Source organism: Acipenser ruthenus, chromosome 10 (assembly GCF_902713425.1).
Source record: "Acipenser ruthenus chromosome 10, fAciRut3.2 maternal haplotype, whole genome shotgun sequence".
Classification (NCBI taxonomy): domain Eukaryota; kingdom Metazoa; phylum Chordata; class Actinopteri; order Acipenseriformes; family Acipenseridae; genus Acipenser; species Acipenser ruthenus.
Genome location: NC_081198.1, coordinates 1,166,562 through 1,185,150, shown reverse-complemented (window position 1 = coordinate 1,185,150; position 18,589 = coordinate 1,166,562). Strand labels below are relative to the sequence as shown.

General features: G+C 41.6%; 1 protein-coding gene across 2 annotated transcripts; it reads right to left on the bottom strand.

Moving 5' to 3' along the window:
• Window positions 1-140: 140 nt before the first annotated feature.
• Window positions 141-13,683, bottom strand: LOC117413247 (excitatory amino acid transporter 5-like). Of its 2 annotated transcripts, XM_059031449.1 has the most exons (11): window positions 13,225-13,681; window positions 8,998-9,077; window positions 6,543-6,758; window positions 5,933-5,975; window positions 5,605-5,830; window positions 5,190-5,289; window positions 4,475-4,708; window positions 2,648-2,842; window positions 2,082-2,216; window positions 1,868-1,970; window positions 141-1,572 (listed from the first exon to the last, which is right to left on the bottom strand). In XM_059031449.1, the coding sequence occupies exons 1-11, from the start codon at window positions 13,489-13,491 to the stop codon at window positions 1,324-1,326; spliced, it is 1,848 nt and encodes a 615-aa protein (XP_058887432.1). In that variant the 5' UTR covers window positions 13,492-13,681; the 3' UTR covers window positions 141-1,323. The 2 variants fall into 2 exon arrangements, with proteins under 2 accessions (XP_058887432.1, XP_058887431.1); XM_059031448.1 differs by having other exon boundaries at window positions 141-1,970; window positions 13,225-13,683.
• Window positions 13,684-18,589: the final 4,906 nt, after the last annotated feature.

The window sequence follows — 18,589 nt, the reverse complement described above, 5'->3', positions numbered from 1 at the left end:
TTTTCTTTTTGTTACCAATATTTATCACTGCACATTTTTATTTTATTGTATTTTTAATCAAACATGTTTTACTTGCATTTGCTTCCTTCGTGTGCATTCATTTTTCCTGCTGCAGTCTCTTCATTAAACACAAAAGCATGTGATGAACGTTTCTACATCCCATTTCAATAGTAATATCCAGGGCTCTGTATCTAGCGCAAAGGCAATACAACATAATAAACCAGCAATAAACTCAGCAGAATGAACTGCGCTCCTCATGGTCACTTCTACCTAGTTTATTACCCTCTGAACTCTACCTGTGCCTTTGCACTTGCTTCAATATATATATATTCTAATTTCCTACAGGAGAGTCACTGTTATTTACTCCATGTTAATATTAGACTTGGCTTTTCTTGCAGCATCTGTTGTGGGTCACTTTTCTGTGCCCATTTGCTGTGCTGTTGCTGCTACTATGCTGTATGTCTGGTAGGGGTTCTGCTGTACTCTTGCTTATCGCTTTTGACCCGTTTCTTTAAACTGGTCCTGGAAATGACTTTGAGTTCAAACACCAACAGCAAGGATACAGCTTCTGCTAGAGGCGGGCATGGCCGTAGACAGGATATATTGACGCAGGAGACACTGACAAGCAGGCGGATGGAAGGAAAGGTATTGTGAATGGAGTACACTGAACATGAATAATACACATCGAGGCCACAAACGGTTATGCAGTTGCTTGGTACACCGCTGCAGCCTCGTGGTGTCTTCGGCACGGGAGCCTGCATGCTTGTCTTGTGCTTTGAGTCCCAAAAAAACAAATACTACTACTACTACTACTACTACTAATAATAATAATAATAATAATAATAATAATAATAATAATAATAATAAAAGAACAGGCAGTTTGTTGAGTATAGTCCAGTATGGCTTGTCTGCAAAAGGTTGATTTTCAACATACACACACTCACGCACATACACTGCATCAGACATGTCCCGCAAGAGCAGCAGTGGGTATTTGTGAACACCCTGTGACATCATAGCTGTCTTCTGGCATGAGGGGATGGGCCATGGAAAGTCTGGTTGCTAGCGGCAATGGCAGTGGCTTAAATCACATGCTTGGTGAGTCTGCTGCTTTTGGCTCGCCCCTGTAGCTGTGTTTAAGCTCCATGTGCTGGTGTGCCACACACAAACACATGTTTCATCACACACGCACACGCACACGCACACACACTCCCAAACAAAGCAGTGCAATCACATCCCAGTGTGCACCACTGTGAAGAAAGACCCCGCCCTCGTGGGTCATTCTCCCTCGCTGTCTCACGCCCCGCCCCACTCGCTCCCGTCTGTTTATACATTCGTCTCAAGGCCGTTCATGTCAATGGAGCAGTGGTCCTTGTCTCTGTGCTTCTCCGGCTGATCCTTGTTCTTCTCGGGCCAGACCCCTTCCTCCAGCTGCATGATCCGGGCCACGTCGGCGGCAATGTCCTCGGGGAGCGGAGGCTTTCCTCCCAGCGGGGGGTTGGAGCAGCCGTTCTTCTGGTACGCCATCAGCTGCTGGATGCTGATCATGGGCTTGGTCTCGCAGATCAGAGGGACCTGAGAACAGAGAGGGAAGACAGGCAGGCAGGACAAGAGCTTCGCTGCAACAACTTTCTTTCTTCCTTGGCAGTGAATAAGTAATATGTTTCACATGTTGAGGTATTAACACACCCCACTGAGCAACATTTAAGGTACCTGAACATAATGTGCCCTGATGGAAATAGCAAACAGAGCACTGAAAGAAACTTGCTTGACAGTGAATCAGAACCCAGCGCAATTCACATCCTTGAACTAAAAAATCAAATTGCACATCTCCATGAGATGGCAACACAGACATGGTCTTCCTTCCTACCTCATCACAGGGCTTCTTGGTGAATTCTCTCCTGAAGACATGAGCCATGATCCCGGTGGCCAGGGCGTCCCCCATCACATTGATCATGGTCCTGAACCTGTCCCTGGGAACCACAGCGAATGTGCCTCTTATCAATCAATCATTCAACACACAGGTAACGCTGCACGATATATGTAAGTGTAATGTATATGTAATTTTTTTATTTATTACTTACAACGCCCAATCCACGGCGATAATCAGAGTGATGTCATCAGTCGGTAAGCCGACCGATGTTAACACGATCACCATTGTAACCAGGCCGGCCTGAGGAATGCCAGCAGCTCCAATACTTGCAGCCGTTGCTGTGATACTAGAAATGGAATCGAATACAATACACATTGATCCTTCTTTATATTTTCCATTGCAGTCATATACATTTAATTAAGGCAACAAACAGACAGCTGCCCTTGTGAGACATTATAATCAGTTTGCATGTATTCGAAGAGCGAAGATTATCTATTCTTTGGTACCAAGATATTTATCTTATAATCTGTAAACAAGTTTATCATTTTCACTCTCTCTCTCTCTCTCTCTCTCTCTCTCTCTCTCTCTCTCTCTCTCTCTCTCTCTCTCTCTCTCTCTCTCTCTCTCTCTCCAGTATATGTGTATTTATATATATATATATATATATATATATATATATATATATATATATATATATATATATATATATATATATATGACTGTGGCTTTGTAATCACTCCACACCGATCTGGACAATGTGCTGGAAGGCGCCCCTACCTGATGGTGATGATCTGCCCGAAGTCGAGCTCGTAGTTGTTGACCTGTGCAATGAAGATGGCGGCCACGGCCTCGTACAGCGCCGTGCCGTCCATGTTGATGGTGGCTCCGACGGGCAGCACAAAGCGGATGATGCGCCTGTCGATGTGGTTGTTCTCCAGCAGGCACTTGAAGGTGATAGGCAGCGTGGCGGAGCTGGAGGGAGGAGAGCTCACAGTCAATATAGAGATATAGGGACCGCGGGATACAGCCCACCAAAACAGAATACTGTTTTAAAATATGAAAAAAAAACTTTTGAAAACAACAACAACAACAACAACAATAATAATAATAATAATAATAATAATAATAATAATAATAATAATAATAATAATAATATTAATAATAATAATAATAATAAGGCCACATCAAACTAAAAAATATATGTTTTGTAATGTTTCCCATTAAACTGCCATTTTAAGACGAGACCATGCGGCACAATGGCTGGTGCACTAAAACGTATTACAAGGAACGTGTCCTCTGCAGCACAACACACTACCATTCTGAGCAGGAATCAAACCAAAAAACCCAGATGTGAAAGAAGTGTCTCCAGTCCTCTAAGTCACCCTGCTCCCCTACGCAAGTGCGCTTCAGTGTTTCAAGTTTCCTTCAATCAGAACCAGATGTTTTATAGAGACCCAACATTGCATGATCTCTCTGAACTTCTCCCAAGTGTTAAGAAAAGAAAGAAAGAAAGAAAGAAAGACCTTGATGTCTGACATTTCAGGGTGGTAATGGTGAAAAGTTTGACCCCAACCAAAAAAAAAAGAAAAAAGAAAATGAGGAATAAATTGATCACTACCAGGTGTCCAGCATGAAACAAAATCCATTTCTGTAACTTCCAGCGCAAACCCCATTCCTCTCAGAAACTACTGTGCCCTTCGAGATGCAGGAATCAGTCTTACATTAAATGCGTGGTGTGTGTGTGTGATTGACATACAGAGCAGGATAGTCTGGCCAAACTAAACACACTGTCTGGATTCTGGGGACTAGTCTGAAATAGTACAAAACATAAGAGCATAATATCTGCCATCATATTTTATTGTTTAAAGCCTGTCTTGTTTAGTCAAGTGTTGTTTTCAAGTCTCCATTGTCTTCAAGTCTCCATTGTATTATAAGCCCACATCCCCAATGGAAACTATTAGCAGCAATTGCACTTATAATTTCTCTGAGCGTGTCGATCTCGCACTCAGAATGTCAGTGACAAGGTGTTTGAAATGTTTAAACCACAACAGGTTCTATAGAAACACATTAAGTATGTTAGCATCAGGAATTGGCCTGTTTGCTATTTCGATTCAATGACTTAATATGTTTCTAAGTGTTTGGTGGCTCCCTCTAATCAAGTTGAGACTGCACAGTACTTTCTCTTGAACTCTTTGTATGACAGAGGCCTGGCACAGCAAAGAGTGCTCGAGAATGAAATACACTCTCAGCTTGATTAGAGTTGGACAAGTACAATTTCTCTGCTATTCACCTTCAGTGTGATTCCAAATCCTGTGATCCCTGGGTAACACAAGGAGGTAGAGTTTCACCCAACAAGCATCATAAAAGGTCCATAGCAACAGCAGCCGGTCGCCGAGCCAGACTCATAGTGGAAGCGGCACTTGAGTTTTTAATTTAGTATTTAGAAATCAACTTTAAAACAAGGAAAGACCAAAGTAGTTCTAGTTATAACGTCTCTCATACTTGGAGACAACAGTCTACTCTCACTAGAATACAATTAGTATCCATCGTACACCCAATCACTTAAACACACTTGACACTGTTTGCAGATCCCAGTGGTCCTACCTGGATGACGTGGCCAGCGCGATGAGCAAGGCCTGGAGAATGCCCCTGATGAAGACGATGGGGTTCTTCTTGGTGATGAAGAAGTACATGCTGGGCAGGATGAAGAGGCCATGCAAGACCAGCCCCAGCACCACAGTGATGGCGTAGAAACCCAGCTTCTTACCAATAGCCGTGGGGTCGTCCATCTCAAGGATCTTACCAGCGATCAGGAACACGATGCCAAAGGGGAAGTAGCTGGAGATATCGCAGAGAGAGGTGGATGTGTGAATTTAGATTGGGAGAGATGAGGAGGAGGGTGTAATACCGTGTAATACTGCACTCGTGGCTTTAATGTGATAGTCAGGAACACCCTGATTTTTTACTACACTGCGACTTCTGGGCTAGTTCCTAACGTGAAGGCAGCCAGAGCAAGCACACATGAACTAGAATGGAATACCAAATGCACATGCATGGAGAGACTGATGGAAAGGGTCTGAAAGGGGTTAACACTCCAAGGTTCACCTCTGCAAGTCTAGTTCAAATCTAGTGAGTTCAATAGTCCCCGCTCATCCTTCAGTTGAGTTTTTTTAATAAAGAACCAGGTCCAGATCTGACATGAACTGGACTGGAAGAGGCACAAGTGAATATAAAAGTTTTAAAACATTTGGCTTCGATTGTCTTTTATTTCAAAGAGGGTACTGTAAAATCTGTTGATTATTTGACAAGCTGAACCTACCAGGTAGCTACCGCGACAATCTTCAGCACGGCTTCGTTCAAGCTTTGACAGAAGTTGACCAGGGGACTGCCATTGGATCCCATCCTTCCCAACATTATACCTTAAAAATAAACAACAACAAAACAGTTTCTAATGATAGTGCTTGACTATGTAATGAATATATAGATTGAGGAGCAAGCTGAGAATGTTATAGTGTAGCGCAGACCCGTTCCTGAAAGTCTGGCCCACGTGTTACGAATAACACTAACACACGCTGTTTGGTAAAAGGAAGCATAGTGATGGCCTGTAACGAAAGGAGATAGATCCCAGCAAGCTGGTGACATGTACGCCACGAGCAGCATCTTCAATAAAAGCCTTTGTTCTACTTTCATTAAGCAGGCCTGCGTGTCGCATCATTACAAATGCAGTCCAGTACCCATGGTAGCGGAGAAGATGACGATCCCCAGCACGTTCATGCCGTCGCTGCTCCCGGGCAGGGAGCGGAAGATGATCTCGGGAGGGGGGGTGAGGTCCAGGGAGAAGTTCTGGATGTCCATCCCGTTGTCGCCCTGGATCCCGTAGATGACGAGGCGGCGAGTCGTGGTCTCAGTGAGCGCCGCTGCCTTCGGGGACTTCATGATTGGGATGATCTTCGTCCGGTACTGTGACAGAGAACACAAGCGGTAATGGATGGAATGCATGATCCTGTATTACTCAATTGCCTTCGCCTCCTTCATAGAAAAAAAGATGGTTTAGTGCTGTACCTGCTGAAAGGTGGCTTCAACCAGGTTTGCTGGAAACATGTTGCTGAAAAGGAAGAACAGATACAGTTACTCACTGAAAACCAGGTCTCGCAAGCTTTTATTATACTATACACTGTCCCTTATATGGCAACGCATAGTGAAGCATTGTAAAGACTGTACTGGTAAATGTGTGGTATAACCTTGGAAAAAACACTTTTCTAAGGGGTATTTTAGATACAGTTGAATTACAACCTGGTTGGCCACCATTTGTCTATACAGTTGGAGATGTTACATATCATCGGGCAGCCTGTCTTTGTAATTAAGCTGCCGCAGAAGCATAACGTTGATACAGCATTTTAAATGTCTAAAGCAACAGCACAGAGGTAGTGGAGTCTTGGTACGGTCTCCTTGATCCATCCTGCTGTGATTTAATCAAGGCCAGAATCAAACAAATTATTACGTCCCTGAGCAGCACTTTACATGAATCATTGTGAACATGTTTTATTCCATATTTTATCATATGTTGGGTTTCTGGATTCGGTATTACTGATTTCTGCCAACATGCAAGAGATGTGGAAACTCAGGGGGCCTGTAATCTGTTTGTTTGAAATGAACAGACTTTAGCTCTTACCGGATGAGATCGAGAAGCGCGTCGGCAGAGCTCATGATGGGTCTGCCGCTGTCCGCTGTGCTCTCCTTCTGGGCAGCACCCCCAGGGTGGATAATGGACACCAGGATGATGCCCTCCACCACCGCCACGAACGTGGTCCACAGGTAGTAGGAGATGGTGATGATGCCCAGACGACTGGAGGCCTTGGCGTCCAACGCCGCCAGTCCCGACATCAAACTGGGAAGAAGGAGAGAACTGGAGTCACTCCCTGCAACCACATGCTGTACCTGAACCAATTCAAAGCTCTGAAAAGATCCAAGCTGCCATTCTCAAATGCAGCTGCCGCTTATTATAAATGTGTGTACAGCTTTCTGACTGGTATATGCTGTGTCTACCTTTTAATCTGTGCTTTTGTATTTGAACATCCTCTTCTACTTGCCTGACAATCCCCCCCAAAAAACAAACATGCATGAATTACACATAAAAAATTATAATTTCAGCAACCCAAAAAAGGTCAACAGAATGATTTAAACACAACTGGATTTATGAATAGTGATTTACGAATAGGGAAGCAGTGTGGAGTTGTGGTTAGGGCTCTGGACTGGAGGGTTGTGGGTTCAATCCCAGATGGGGGACACTACTGCTGTACCCTTGAGCAAGGTACTTTACCTAGATTGCTCCAGTAAAAACCCAACTGTATAAATGGGTAATTGTATGTAAAAATAATGTGATATCTTGTAACAATTGTAAGTCGCCCTGGATAAGGGCATCTGCTAAGAAATAAATAATAATAATTAACTACATTGGGATTCTCAATTAACCCAAGGGATACATGGTGGGTGGAAGTTCAGCCTGAAGCCTTTTGAATAGTTAAACTAATGCAATTAACTCCCACTGAAACTTTACTTGGTTTGATGTGTAATGAGACCCAATAAGGCTTTGCTCGTCTCTGAGTTAGCTGACGTGTTTTCGTGGCTGCTTTGAGGTAGTTCCAAGAGTTACATTTTTTATATATACTTGTTTACTACATATTTAGACAAATATTGCAGTCAACAGTCAGTCATTTTTATATTCCTACATTACAATCTGTATCAAATTGAGGGTGAAAGGCAATAAATACTTATGCTTATGTCTGCAACTTTACTTCCAAGATGAAACCCACATTTAAAAGAATTAAAAACAGCAAGGCAGTCCTATTGAAACCCAGATTGTTATTAGACAAACACATTGTCATTTGTTCTTAGTCTGGAGGCCTTGCATTTTTCTTAAGAGATATCTGAGTGAAACTAATTGAATGTTTCAGGAAGCACACGCATATTTAATCCAAGTGTTGAAAGTGGAGAGTGACACTTCATACAGAAAGCTACCCAATTGATCCAGGACAATACCCAGGTTAACACAAACTGCTGCTACTGTACTCATATTCACAGAAGAGCACACAGAGACCCCACCTGTCCTGGGGTCCCCTGGATCCACCCTGGCTTTGGGTCAGGTTAGCATCTTGGGGTTTCAATAGGCCTTCCAGGGCCGCAAAACAAAATCTCAAGCAACCAACACTTCGACACACACTGATACATGCAGTATGTCTGCAATACACACCCTAAACCAACTGCTTGTAAATGGATATAGTTCACTTTATAGTGACTGGGTGAATACAGCTTTTCTAAAGTTTAATTACACTTTACATGAAGTGTCACTAATTCCTGTGTATTTACATAGTAGTTACTTCGTAAATGCATGGGTACTTACACATAATTACAATGTTATTATGCACAGTTACAATGTACTTAATATTTAAATCTGTGTTTAGATATCTGTGTTTAATATTTAGATATATGTAAGTACACACAAAGAATTAGGGTTATGGTTAGGGTTAGGGTTATATTGTGCAAAAAGATTTACACATTAAGTACAGTGTTACTATGCATAATAACATTGTAATTAAGTGTAAGTACACATGTATTTGCTAACTACTATGTAAATACATAGTAATTATGTTTTTTAACCTACATGACAATATTATACCAAACATAAAACTGCTGCACTTCAAAGGGTTATTTTTCCAAAAGTTATGATTTTTTGTTGTGTAGCAAACATGCAGTAGCATTGTAGTTACACAACAATAGATGTAATAATTATAATGATGTTATTAATAGATGTTATTATAATGAAATTGTAATTGTAATTCAGAGACGCTTAGTATAAAGTGTTACCGCCAATAACAGTACCTTCAGTGCCTACAGCAAAGTCAAAAGAGGGGACCTCTACTAATCTTCTCCAGTAACAGTACCTTCAGTGCCTACAGCAAAGTCAAAAGAGGGGACCTCTACTAATCTTCACTGAGAAGTGACACAGTCCTCTCTTAAGAGTTATTAGACTGGTCAGTCAGGGCTGGTGTTTACAGTAGAGGCTGGGATTGAAGCACACTGTGCTGTGAGAGGTAACAGGGAGAGGGATTAATAAACCATGAACATACCTGGAAACGACCAGAGGGAGAATGAGCATTTTCAACATCCGCATCAAGAGCTCTCCCGGGAACTGGAAATATTTCACCTCCTGTGGAAGGAAAACATCAGGTTAGTCTGCGCTGTTAAACCTGACTGTCCTGACAGACTTAATCCAGGCCTCCAACGTCATGTTTCATCAAATTCATGTGCGGCTTAGAAGGTCAACCCCAGAAAGCTGTTGTTTTCTAAAAAAAAGAGAGCGTGGTGTGTCTGATGACCTCTGTCCTCTTTACTCTCACCTGTGAAACAGAAGCCACATAATAAAGTCATTTCCAGTGACGTCAAAACCCATATTGTACTGTTTCTCTACTTCAACATAACAGTGCTTGTCTTTTGAATACAATACAATACAACACAATGCAATACAATACAATACAATGCAATACAATACAGTTTGTTTTTATATAGAGCTCTTCATGCAGAGCATCCTAAGAGCTTTACAATAAAAACTCAAAGCCATTGGCCAATCAATCCAGCTCATGAATAATCCAACGCAAAGAAATCTGTTTTTAAATGTGATTTAAAAGACTTGATTGTGCCAGCATTCCTGATAGGACTCGGGACGCAGCTCCACAGGCAGGGAGCAGAGCAACTAAACAGGATAAAGACTTTATATACTCGGTGCACAACTGTTGTCTGTGATTTTCTTGGTCAGATTTGATCCTGGGTAGAAGAAATAATAGCCTTTTCATGTTGAGTAATTTTACACACACAGTTGCCACCATGTTAAGGTTCCAGCATTTCTATACAGGTTAATTAATTCTCTCTCTCTCTCTCTCTCTCTCTCTCTCTCTCTCTCTCTCTCTCTCTCTCTCTCTCTCTCTCTCTCCCAGCAACAGGAGGAACATAAAGATAATTAATTCTGTCTGTAGAAATGGAAATATCTGGCTACGCGACACTTTTAAAAAGAATGGAAAGGATTAGCGTTCAGACAGCTCCAGAAAACGTCTCTCCACAACATGGTATCTTTCAACAGGCAAGGGGGGAGGTGTATGGGGGTGGGGGGTGCTATGAGAAATTAGTCATTTATATAATACTTTCATATAGGAGAAAGCCCTCAATATTCAACACATTTCGTACTAGATGTGTGATCCCTTGCATATGTTACTGTAGGACAGCAGTCAGAGCATGCAGCTAGCTTGTGTTAATATATTGTATATGTTACTGTAGTACAGCAGTCAGAGCTTGTGTTAATATATTGTATATGTTACTGTAGTACAGCAGTCAGAGCTTGTGTTAATATATTATATTTGCAATTGCAAATGGGAATGTTTATGGTAATTGCTTCTCAAACTGGCTGCCGTCAATTTTCATTTTCCAGGGTCACTTTAGTCTCCCAAAGGCGAATGAACAGCACCAGTGCAGGAGATACTGGCAGAGAGCTGATATTAACAGCTAAAGAGCTTTTCTATTCTGCATTATGCAGGGGAAAGCTTAGTTTCCTGGTTTAAGAGCAGGATCTGTAATGCCCAGGCTGGTGAGAGAGAGAGAGAGAGAGAGAGAGAGAGAGAGAGAGAGAGAGAGAGAGAGAGAGAGAGAGAGAGAGAGAGAGAGAGAGGGGGGGGGGGGGGGGGGGGGGGGGGGCCTGGGTGTTAGTAACAGCTGGCAGTGAGCGTTCAGCACACATGCCAACATCCTCAGAGTGGAACTCCAGGTCCAGAGGGAACACAAAAGGCCCTCACTCAGGTCCTTCAAAGGGAGGACAGGCTATTTGAGGGATTTTTTTTTTTCAAAATATGGAACAAAATACCAAATACACACACATTGTATAATATTCTGTTCATCCCATTAAAAGACAACATTCTGATAATAAAACAAACCAAAATGGCAACAACGACAAAAACGCTGCAATCTGCGCTAGAGTGATAGTGGAGTGCAAGAGTGTAACAGAATTCTCATTAGATTAACGAGTCAATTAGGGTTAAATAGCATCACTGATATCAGTGACAGGAGATCCGTGTGCATCTCTCCATCTTACACCAGAAAGCTAGTGTTTGTAAATCTAATGATGAGGATCTGTTAATTAGAATTGTTCCCTGAGAAAGTGTTGTGTTTCTCTGGGAGGTCAAAAGCTATGAAGTTACTTGCATTTACAACGTTCCCCTCCACAGCTGCCCCACCCTCTGTAATTACACACTAAATGTGTAGAATGTGACTTTTCCATGCTGCACATGTCTACCTTTAGAATAGCTGATCTGCTGCTGAGGAACTGAACACTACCACCTGCGGAGGGATACAGAAACACAGCAGCATGCACTTCTTGGTAGTGTGTCTCTCTGGCCCCATCTGGCAGACTCAGTCGTAACGTGAGAGCTTGTTAATCCAGCCGTCTGTGCACTCATAAATGAATCAGGTTACCCATAAATGTCCCATCCTGCTAATAGAATGGGAATCAGGTGTAGGAACGCACTCACGATCAAACATCAAGCAGCCAACCCCCTCCACCTGTTCAGAATAACCCCACAGCTTCCATCCAATCCTTTGTGATGCTGGGTCTGCGTTCAAAGAGACTTTCCAGAGTCTCATAGCTTCCCTGGGAGTGCGAGCTGGTCTGCAGTGATAGATTAGGTAGTGGTAGTTTTGAAATGCTTTCATTTCTGTTTGGCTGCCTGTAACAGGGCTCTGTTTTAAGAACCAGGAGTTCCAGTAATGTTAATGCTGCACATGTTTCTGACAGAAAGCTGCTGGATCATAGCGCTGGGATCTTACACTCACATGTGTAGTAGGCACATCACCTCCTATCCTGCATCAAGCAGGTATGGGGAACCCTCATTTTACTTTGTAGCAGCCAATGACTGGAATGAGTTTCAACATAAATTACAATTAGAACGGTTGATATCTGAGGTTGCTTTGAGCTGTAGGGCCGACTCATTGCTGACTGGCATGCTTTTATGTTTTATGATTAATTACGTGTGTTTTTTTCTTTTTTTTTTTAATCCTTATTCATTGTGTTTGATGTTGTTTGCTGTGGTGGTGTCAGCCTCTTGCCAGCTCGTCATTGTAAATGAGAAATTGTTCTCAATTGACTCATCTGGATAAATAAAGGTTTAGATTGATTGAACCCTGTGCTCTCACTTAAAAAATGCATTTGATATTAAAACAAATCAAAGGAAACTGTGCTTTTTATTTTATTTATGTGTGGTGTTTTAGTGTGTTCTAAAAATTAAAAACCTCTTCATTTTAACAAAAGGAATCAATTTATTATTAAAAAATAACAAATGGGTCTGAAGTAAATTACTTTAGGTTATAATTGATATTGCACAAGTTTAATCGATCAACTCTTTTTTTAATCGAACAAAGCCCACAGGTGTGATTAATCAATGATCATTAATCGATTAAAACCCCTAATATATATATGAATTATGTTCATATAAAAAGACTATGCAATTGCAACGTGTTTATTTTGTCAGTAATGTAAAGCAGCAGTATTTCTTTGCAGGCACATCAGTGTCCTTTAATCCTGGATTTGAGCGCTGAAGGTGTCAGAGAGGCCTTTAGCTCCAGGGATAAGGAGTTCTGACAACGTCGAGCCAGCAACGAAAGGGATCTGGTGCCAAATCTGCCCTTAGGAGCTTGTAAGAGTGGGCGTGCCAGGGGAGAACATGGTAATGGACAACTAGGAATGATACACATAGAAAGTCAAGATCATTGACACAATAACATTCATGCAAATGTCTTTGGATAACTTTAAGTCAATGAAATACTCCAATTTACTTCTCAGAGCTTCCCAGAGAATTTTATAAGGGTAAGGGGTACTGGAGACTGCAAGTGAAACTAATTTAAACCATAGCTTCACGAGGAGGAATCTACCCTGGCCAGCATGACTACCGTAAAATAGTCAGAATGTCATAAAAAGTCAAGCACTTACCAGGTATCTTCTGTTAAGCTTATATATTTATTATTATAACAGTGCAGTGCAGTAACATAATTTCTGTTTCCGAAAAACTAGTCCTAACACTTTTTGGCTCTATTATATATATATATATATATATATATATATATATATATATATATATATATATATATATATATATATATATATATATATATATATATATATGAATTATTGAATACATTTGTCAATAAAGGGTTGAAACCCTTCAAAGCCTCATCCATAGTAGACCTGTCAGTATCTACTAATAGAAGGATCCCTCTTTTCCTAAGAGGACCTGATTGGGAGCAGCATGCGGACTGACCTGTTCGGAGAGCCGCCTCGTCCGGAGGAAGAACCCCAGGAGGCATCCGATGATGACAGAAAGCACAGAGAGGATCAGCAGCCCGTTCCTTTTGCACACGTCCTTGACCCGAATCCACATGGCATCCAAAGCTACAGCCATTGCGATGTCCCAGCCTGGACAGATCAACACCCCATATATGTACGTGAGCCAGCGAGAGGGGCAGAGAGAGAGGAAAACGAAGCAACCAAGCAGCCCTCTAACTGAGCAGGACTGAGAGATTATCATCCTTTCCAGGCTCTCTCCGCTGCCCCTACTTCCCTGGCACCCCCCTCAGCTCTTCCACCAATGGGAGGCCTGCGACAGCTGGCATTATTATCCCCGGTGTTAATACCGCCAATCCTATCAGCAGGCACTACATTAAGGGGTCTGAAGGCGGATTAAAGAGCTCTGAACAATTGGACGAGAGATTGCAGCTTTTAGAAATGAAGCACGAGAGCAGGCACAGCACAAAGGAGAAAAATAGACTGAGAGTCTAAAATAAGAGGACAGTGGCTCGGGTCATGGGAGGATCACAACAAAGATTCCCAGGTACACAATAAGAGCAAGCCTGTGCGTGGTTCTCCACTCACCCCTCTCCTATTACCAGCTCTCCATACAGCTATTCGCGACATACTCTAGGTTGCAAACCTTTCACTTCTCCAGACACTTTGGAATTGTTTCATGGTCCTTAGTTCAGTAGGATGAAAGGAAAGGAGCTTGGGTTCCATTTGTGTTCCGATATTGTCTCAGTTCTTCATGGAGGGTGGTTTATATTAACATGGCAAATGGTAGTATGCATTGCATGGTGGCATGGTAGTCTGCAGTGTTGTCTTAATGCTTTGTATCGAATGTCTCTTTGTACTGATTAATTCCCCCTCATTCATTCCCGCCTTCCACTCTCAATCCCCCTCTCTCCCTTATTAGTACTAGACCTTCATTCAGTCTTCCTTGTTTATCCTTAACCCCCGCCCCATTTCCATGATTTACTGATTGATCCTGAATATCCACTTCACCTTTCCGATTCCCAGTCTCTCTTGATTGAGGTCCCTCAAGAAGGCACCGCGCCCATCCAATACAGTAATGATGTTTAATTTGAACTGCAGCTTTGATTACCTGAGCCACTGATCTTGAGGCTTCATTCGGTGTGCGTTACTAAACTGAAAAGTGATAAGGGATGGGATGAGGGCTGGATTGCATTTTTAACATCTGGCAAAGCAAATTTGTCTCAGAACGGCAGTAAAAATGTTGGCACCCCAGAGGAAGATTCGCTGTCAATTGGCTCTTAAAACACTCATTGTGCAAGGTGAGGGAAATCAACATTCATGAATGATTTAATACCTGCTGAAAATACTTCAGAAAGACAATGAGCATGAGTATCATCACCCCCTACAGTTTATATTTACTCAGTGAAGATCATTCAATTAAGATTTTTTTTATCTCTGGGAAATGGGTCAAGCTCTCTATGGACTCTTAGTGGAATTAGCTTAGCCAGAGTTTCTCTCCCTCTCTCTCGCTGGTAAATTTCCAGTTCCAGCTGCTTCAGAGGCTTTGCACCTGAGGAGTGTGACAGCAGGCTAGGGGTCCTAGTTGCTAATGCCCACTGGCCACATTACGCACAACCATCCTCAATCTGGATGTGCAGGAGGGTCAGTCTGCTGTGAGATCCTGTTGTCCTGGAATTGAACCAATTGACACCGCAGTCCAGAGTCTTCGCTGTTGCATGCTGTGTGCTGGCCCATTGCCTGTGTTTAAAAAGTCTTTCAGCCTCAAAAAAAATGTTTGACCTGTTGCAGGATGATTTCATTCTCATTGGGAGTTTTCTTTCTCTAAGAACTAAAATGTATCCAAAAGTTTTAACATGCATTCTTCTAAGGTAAGGTAGAACATTATGAAAGCAATGAAGACAGTGTATTGAAATGCTTGTTCACTTTCCTCCCCCTAACCCTAGCAACAAGGTCAGTCGTGTTTACATTTTTTGACCTACTTGCTTTTATCATGTTTCTACATGAACGGATTCTCAGGCTGCTGCAATAGTAATAATGATAATCTCTGTGTTTAATATCCCGGTCCTGACTGAACGAATGCAATCAGAACAAAGAGATTTTTTTTTTTTTTTTATCATGAATTCGTTATTCTAATCCTGATGCTGTGGAATTTATTCAGAACACAAAGATCATCCTTTTCATTCTTACAATCGTGACCTGACTATCAGGCAAAGAACTAACAGATACATCTAAAAGTGTTCAAAGTTCCTTATGTCTTTGTCTGGTATTAGTGAGGTATTTAAAATGAATTTATATTATATAGATTTTGTAATTTCTTATTTTGTGTGTTCTGTATGATACTCTATTGTTTTCTTTTTCCGCTTAGATCCTTATTTTAGTATTTTAAAGTTTACTAACTACTCTAGCAATATTTGCTTCTGAAAAGCCTCCTAAGAAGGTAGGGAAGCAGAAGTTTAATCTGTAGTATTTTGTACTTAATCATATCCTGATGTAACTATCACTATTTAATCATATCCTGATGTAACTTTCACTATTATCTGCTGTATTATTGAATTGTGGTTTGTCACACTTGAGAATTATTGTATTTCTTGTTCTTATTGTATGACTTATATTGTAACACTTGAATGTATTTGTATTTGCTTGCGATTGTAAGTCACCCTGGATAAGGGCGTCTGCTAAGAAATAAATAATAATAATAATAATAATTTCAATGTTGCACAGGCTTCAGTGCACAATGTTTCCCATATAGGCTTCAGTGCCCAGCACAACGGTAATATGCTTCCTTACCTAACTTCCCACAATCAGACTTGAAGAGCCTTTTCTGAAGCAGCATTTGATGGCAAACAAGCAGTATAGAACTCACATATGGGAGGTGAAAAATGAAATATGAGGACAATATCCCTTTAAGCTCTGAACCCTAAACTGTTTTTTTATTTTTCATGAATCCTACCTGAATGTATAAATACAGGCATATATACCCGGCCGGGATATTAGTTAGTGAATGAGATGTTTCCGTGTGTCTGTACAGGCCCGACAGGTCAGTCAGACACCGCTGTCTTCAGCATGAACGCATTAAGAGAGGCGCTTATGTAAGTCAGCAGGAAAACAGAGTGCCTGATGTTCAGTTAGTTGCTCGGATGTGTTTTTTTTTATTAATCTTTAGAAATGATATTAATGAATGAAGCACCATTGCGTTCAGACGCTTCACTAATCCCAGATAATCCGCTCTGATGAAGACTAAAACAGGCCGAACACTGGCAAAACAGAGAGGTTTATGAATGTGTGTGTGTGGAAGTGTGTGTGGACACGTGTGTGGAAGTGTGTGTGGAAGCATGTGTCAATGTGTGTATGAATGTGTGTGTGTGTGGAAGCATGTGTGTAAGCATGTGTGTTATACAAGCAATAAATAACATCAATAATGAGGTCAATGATAAGGTCTATCCACACCCCTCCAGTGTAACACATGATTTTCTACAGCAGAGAAACATCTGTGTGTTGTCCTGTGCAGACTAAAGGAGAGCAGGAATGTGCAATGTACTGCACCCAGTAGATGAGTTTTAGAATGCAGTGAAGTGACAAGTTAAACGAGGCAAAATTATTTCTAATGAAACCATAAAAGCACAAGTCACAGTTTTACATCCAAGGTCATATGCAAAACTATCCTCCACCAGAGCCTGATTAAAGCTGTGTGAAAAAAACACGACGTAGAAAATAAACTGCAGCTTCCAAAAGCAATATTATAACTACTGCCCCATCCAAAGGACAACTCCATTCACAGTGTAATGTGATGGACTGTGCTGCAATGCTATACAGCTCAGTGATGTCAGCTCATGCACAACCCACACAGCACTATCATGTTTTTCCCTGCTTAATACAGAAGATCCATTACCACGCAAAGAAAACATGAGCTCTTGAATACTTGCAGGTGTGTTGATTTTAAATGTCCTACAAATCTAACGTGTGTATCAGAAATGGTTGAGGTAAGAAACCACCTGTATTACTGGAGGTAGGAATTATGAGACTTGAGACAGCATGGTCACTCTCGACCCCAAGATAAAGCTTCACTTTCCGAACTTTGAAACAAAAACCAAGCATCTGAAACTGAAGAGACTGTTACCATGCAAATAGCCTACCTCTGCAGTACCCGTGGAAGAGGTCTAGATGGTGCTCTAACCATAGCAGTGGTTATCAGATGCTGATCTGGGGCTGAAGCTTGTCAGTGTGGTGCCACACATTGCCTTGTTCAAACTGTACTTTAATCAATACATTTAACATCCTTTACATCCTTGTTTGTAACAGATCCTTAGTGTTACTAGAATAGTGTTACTGGCTTTTTATGTGTTTCTAGAAGGCATACTGAAATCCTGGGACACAGAACAGAAACCAGGGAATATCCTGGAAAATCCAACCCCAACCCCAAACCCCAAACCCCAACCCCAAACCCCAAACCCCAAACCCCAACCCCAAACCCCAAACCCCAACCCCAAACCCCAAACCCCAAACCCCAACCCTAACCCTAGGCTTGTTGGATAAGATAAGCAACATACTCAGATATGCACTGATCATGTCTGTCTGTCTGTCTGTCACACTCTACATTGTGAACACTATAACTGCCTTGAACTTTCTCTAGTTTTCTTTGAGTTTGCTTGCCTCCTATAGACCTTTCAGGTTACATTTCGGTTTTATCCAATAAATTACTGATTTGATACAACTTGTATAAATATTTGCAGTAAGCTGTTCTGAGGACCCTCTGCACATGTGTGTGCACAGTTTAAGGCTAAATAGTTGAGCCACTCAAATCGTTACTGTGTCATTGTGACAAACAGGATTCCAGCTTTCCCCTGTGGATAAGAGTCTGCAGATGCAATAAGCATTTAATCATGCTGAAATGTCAACAGAAAATCTAACACAGTGGCCCACTGGTGAGCAACAGCACCTTTCAAGTGACTTGGATAAGTTGACATTCACGGCAGCTTTCTTAAGAATAAAGTAAATGCAACTAATAATGTATTTGCAGGGCATACTTCCAGCTGCATGGTCTCTTTTGCCCCTCAGACCTAATAGACTCTTCTTTCTAATCTAGTGAGAAAAATAAACTGTGCCGCGTGTTTTCAGAACCAGTGTTTGGACACTTGTTTATGCTTTACAGATTCGATGGGAGGAGCACTGTAATTATGTTCAGAAAGCTTAAAACCATGAAACATGGAAAATGCAGTTTGATATTCATAAAACCATTCTAGATCCCTGTTGGTTGCCTTAATAACAGGCTGAATAGGGCTGTACATGGTGTTGATGTACAGGGTGATTAGAAAGTAAGTTTACCACATCAACGCACCATA

Excerpts from the sequence above, each read along its gene's own strand:
- LOC117413247 (XM_059031448.1), bottom strand. The coding sequence starts at position 13,491 with ATGATAATCTCTCAGTCCTGCTCAGTTAGAGGGCTGCTTGGTTGCTTC. Across the intron at positions 5,976-6,542 it reads GCGCTTCTCGATCTCATCCG|CAACATGTTTCCAGCAAACC; the intron begins GTAAGAGCTAAA and ends CTTCCTTTTCAG. Across the intron at positions 5,290-5,604 it reads CATCTTCTCCGCTACCATGG|GTATAATGTTGGGAAGGATG; the intron begins GTACTGGACTGC and ends TTTATTTTTAAG.